At 37.6% G+C, this 4,515-nt stretch overlaps 1 protein-coding gene across 1 annotated transcript; it reads left to right on the top strand.

Annotated features, from left to right (window-relative positions):
• Nucleotides 1–1,682: 1,682 nt before the first annotated feature.
• Nucleotides 1,683–2,881, top strand: LOC124171140 (piggyBac transposable element-derived protein 3-like). Its single transcript, XM_046550278.1, has 2 exons — nucleotides 1,683–1,825; nucleotides 2,206–2,881. The coding sequence occupies exons 1-2, from the start codon at nucleotides 1,806–1,808 to the stop codon at nucleotides 2,879–2,881; spliced, it is 696 nt and encodes a 231-aa protein (XP_046406234.1). The 5' UTR covers nucleotides 1,683–1,805.
• The last annotated feature ends 1,634 nt before the right edge of the window (nucleotides 2,882–4,515 follow it).

Below are 4,515 nucleotides of genomic sequence, written 5' to 3' on the forward strand. Positions count from 1 at the left end.
GCGCCTTTGCTTTATAAATTTTTAGTATGATCTTTTTACACTGAGTATGCTTTAAATAAAGCAGTCAATGAAAACGCGGAATTTAATAGTTGCAATAAAAAACTTTGGTTCATATTATCTGAGTATTTTTACTACGCCTTTCATATACGCTTCGCGACAGACGAGAACGTTGTGGGTGCCCCGTGCGCTTGGGAACCTCAGCGATCGTCGACCAGCTGACCTGACAAGAATTCCCCTGATGCCCGGAAATGGATATTGACGCTCTTAAAAACAGATATAAGTTATGAAAAATTAGAATTTCACACTTTATAAATGTTTAATAATGTATTATGGTTATATCGTCTATTACTAAGTGATTTTGCTCCTTTGAACTGGGGAAATCTAAATTAACGTCAAAAATAACCTTTTCCAATAACCCTTTCAAAAGAGCATCAAATTATTTTATATTTAAACACTTTTTTATTCATTTATTTTTACACTGAGTATACAGCGCAGAAAAATTAGCGTAAAGCAACGAATGGAAACTTAGAATTTCATAATTGCAAAAAAAACTTGGCTCAAGTAATCTGAGTATATTTTTATTACGCCTTTCATACACGCTTCACAATATATGCGAGCGTTGTGGGGGGCCCCTAATCTCGGGGCCCTCGGCGATTGCCGACCAGGCCAGGCCGCCCTTGGCTCAAACCAAACTTATACTAATGCGTGTGAATATTACACATTTAGGGAAGGAGCGTAGTTCCCCAAGGGACTGATTTCTGATTTAGTTCGAATTTTTATCGGATTTCAAAAATGTCCACGGCAAAATTGTCCACGGAAAATAAAGCATAATTAGGAGTGTCAATCAAAATTTACATTCATGATATTTTCATCAAATTCATTATTTTAAATGCTATTCCTCGCAATTTCAAATGCCGTACTGCAAAATATTGGAAAAAAGTGGATCGCAATGTACTACTCATCATCGCGCCGCGGATATTTTTGAGAGCCGATTAAAATGCGACCGAAATGGCTACAGAAATCAGCCTTCTGTGGGATAAAATTTGGCCTCCTCTATGCAGTTTCGTTGCCTTTCCATATTCCTTCTCACTTTTCGAGTTTTTTTTTCTTTTGAAGTGTCCGGAGGCTCAAGGTTTGAACCAGGGACCCTCCAATTTACATTCAAATAAATTGTCCTTAAAGCTCGCGCGTTTCCCTAAGCTGATACACATTTCCATGAACCGCAAATAGAGCCGAAGAAACGTTTTAGAGTTTCTACAGGAGAATTTTAACTTCTAAATCGTATCTTAAGTGGCGCGAACAGAGTTTGAATACTCGCCCACGCCATCAAGCTACAGTACTGTACATTGACATCTGTTCAAAATAAATTAAGAAATCAATATTTTTATTTGTTTGTGCTATGTATAAGTTCAACCTAGTTATCCCTGAAGTCAAATATTGCAGTACTGAGAATCAATAAGCTATTCAATGGTAGTTTTATTAACATAATTTCAATCCCAGAACAATGATGCGTATAATGTTCGTTACACTTTTTAGAATTCTTGTCAACAGTATAAGATGCCCATTAACCCATTTAAGCCCAAGCGGTCGAAAACGACCAGTGTATCATTTTATCCCAAGCGGTCGAAAACGACCTTGGGGGATTTTTTTTTATCTACGCGCCGGCAATCCACTGATGTACCTACAATGTAACTTAAATGTAACATTTGACTTCTCGGAACTATGTGGGGTTGAGATCTCGCAATTTAGTCAGTGTGGTAGAGAGATCGGCCTCGTGAACTTCGGGAAGTCTATTCTACATTGGCATGTCAGGAAAAATGTCTCGGTAAGTTTTCCATTTTTTATTTAAGCACTAAAAAAACATGTATTTCATAAAATAGATAGCCTGTTTTATTGTATACCAGCGAATTACATGTTTATCTAGAGTCCTATTGAGACTAGAGCCTATTTATCTATGAGTGGTCGTTTTCGACCACTTGGGATAATGCATGCTCTGCTTGCTTATTTTCCGTAGCGAATCGTGAGATGAAGGATTCGTTGTCCCGATGTTTTTGCCTATGGGTTTAAGACTGCCCGCCACTCTGAAAGATTAAAATTCTGTAAATGCTTAGTTGCATATTTTTATTTTCGTACAGCCTATTAGTTTTATGTTCCTATGTTCATACACCTACAGCTATGTACCTACGTGTTTTCTGTTCTGTTTAGAGGGAAATGCCTCACCACCGCAGAAATAATAGAGGAGTGTGAGCGCTTGAGTGAGGATGATATTCCTGATTCAATTTATATATTGCCTCCTATCCAAACATGTGATGAAACTGATGAAGATTCCGGAGATGAGGACGATTTTGACCCCAATAGATTGAATCGTAACCAGTTAACGGCTCCGGCGGAAGTGCGTTTCAGTGACCGTGAGGATAGGAGTGATGACATACCACATGACGAAAGTGCAAGTGCTTTTAAGAAGCTTAAAGTATGTGAATGGGTCCACGGAGATATTAGTGATGTGGAATCTATACCAGTGCCTGAAGAAAAATGTTTTCTCCCTCCTCTCACGATCTCGGAACACTCCGAGGCAATTGACTTCCTGAAACTATTTCTCAATGAAGAAATTGTCGAAGGTTTGGTGAAACACACTTCAATGTATTCTTCCCAGAAAAACAGTTCCCTCCTTGTGAATCATGATGATATGTACGCGTTCATAGGGATTTTAATTCTATCGGGTTATAATTCATGCCCTCGCCGAAGAATGTATTGGGAAAATAGAGCCGACACCGAAAATGCGCTAGTGAAAAACACCATGAGACGGAATCAATTCGATGAACTATTTCGCCATTTTCACGCTTGCGATAATTTGAATTTGGACGCCAATGATAAGTTGTAAGTAAAGTCAATGAACTTTTCATACGATTTGCTCCATTAGAGAGTTTTGCATCAATTGATGAATCTATGATCAGGTACTTTGGAAAGCATTCCTGCAAACAGTTTTTGAAGGGAAAGCCGGTACGTTTTGGTTATAAAGCATGGTCATTGGCTTTGAAATCAGGGTATTGTCTTCAATTTATGTTATATCAGGGAAAAGATACTTCAAATGGTGAGAACAAGAAAGAATTTGGCTTGGGAGGGTCCGTTATTTTCAGTTTGTAGATTTATTGGAGAGTTCATACCCCGGATTTAAATTTTCCTTGTTCTTTGACAATTTTTTTACCAGCTCTAAAGTAATTTCACAACTCTCAGAAAGAGGATTAGGTGCTACTGGTACTGTACGTGAAAATCGAACGGAAAAATGCACCATCACGTCAAAGAAGGACATGAAAAAAATGGAAAGAGGAACAATTGACAAACGCGTTGAAAAAGGAAGAAATATTATCGCAGTGGAATGGAAAGATAATAATGCAGTTTTACTTATGTCAAACCAATTTGGTGTAGAGCCTTTATCGAAAGCAACGCGGTATTCCTTGAAGGAGAAACGAAAAATTGAGATTCCTGAGCCAAATATAATTAAAATGTACAACAGATATATGGGTGGAGTGGATCAAATGGATAACCATATTTCCAATTATCAGATAGGAATGCGCGGTAAAAAATGGTACATGCCTATTTTGTTCTGGACCATTGATGTTTGCGTGAACAATGCATGGCTTCTTAGTAAATCGTATGGGTGTAGATGGGATAAGCTAGAGTTTTTACGTCAGGCTGTGGATTCACTCTGCAAAACCCATGGTACAAAACGAAAGGTCAGTGGTCCATTTAAAAAAAATAGAGTAAGTCAATGTCAGAAAGAGTTGGGGAGGCATTTAGTGGTAACTGATCAACCAAGAAGAAACTGTTCATTGTAAAACCAAAACTGTGACTGAATGTGAAACGTGTAATGTCCCCTTACATGATAAATGCTTCATTCCATTCCACACTTAAATGATTATTATGAATGCCTGTTAATATTTAAACATTGTTTGAAATAAATAAAGTCAGAGGCTTGAAAATTTAATTTAAAAATGAGTTATGTTATTTGTGAGCTAAAGAAAAAGATTAGGGATCAGTGGGAGCTGACAATGAGTAAATTTATGTCCCATTATCCCAAGTGGTCGTTTTCGACCTCACCAGATAAACAATTTTAACGGTTAAAATTGTAAATGTTGTTTGTTTATTTGCCACTTGTGTGACATTTTAATGCAAATTTAACATCCAAAGCACTAAAAAAACATTTTTGGAATTGTGGGCATTTGGAGGTATTATCGAGTCCAGAATTGTGGGCTTAAATGGGTTAATGCAGCTTAATGGAGCATAAATCATACAGAAATGTTGCATCTAAAAGTTGTAATTTTTTTAAACTTGGGGTAACAGTGACTTTGATTGTAGGGGAGATTGAGGTAATGACGTTCAGCATGTGATGGCGGTCTCTGTGGTAAAGCGGATAACGTAGCTTCAAACTGATTGGTGCCACTAACTCACGACAGTTTATGAATATACTACTGGAGTGCTCGCTATCTTGCCAACCGTAAATTGCCTGTTGTGTAA

This window comes from Ischnura elegans, chromosome X (genome assembly GCF_921293095.1).
Source record: "Ischnura elegans chromosome X, ioIscEleg1.1, whole genome shotgun sequence".
Taxonomy (NCBI): Eukaryota; Metazoa; Arthropoda; class Insecta; order Odonata; family Coenagrionidae; genus Ischnura; species Ischnura elegans.

Excerpts from the sequence above, each read along its gene's own strand:
- LOC124171140 (XM_046550278.1), top strand. The coding sequence starts at position 1,806 with ATGTCAGGAAAAATGTCTCG. Across the intron at positions 1,826-2,205 it reads ATGTCAGGAAAAATGTCTCG|AGGGAAATGCCTCACCACCG; the intron begins GTAAGTTTTCCA and ends TGTTCTGTTTAG.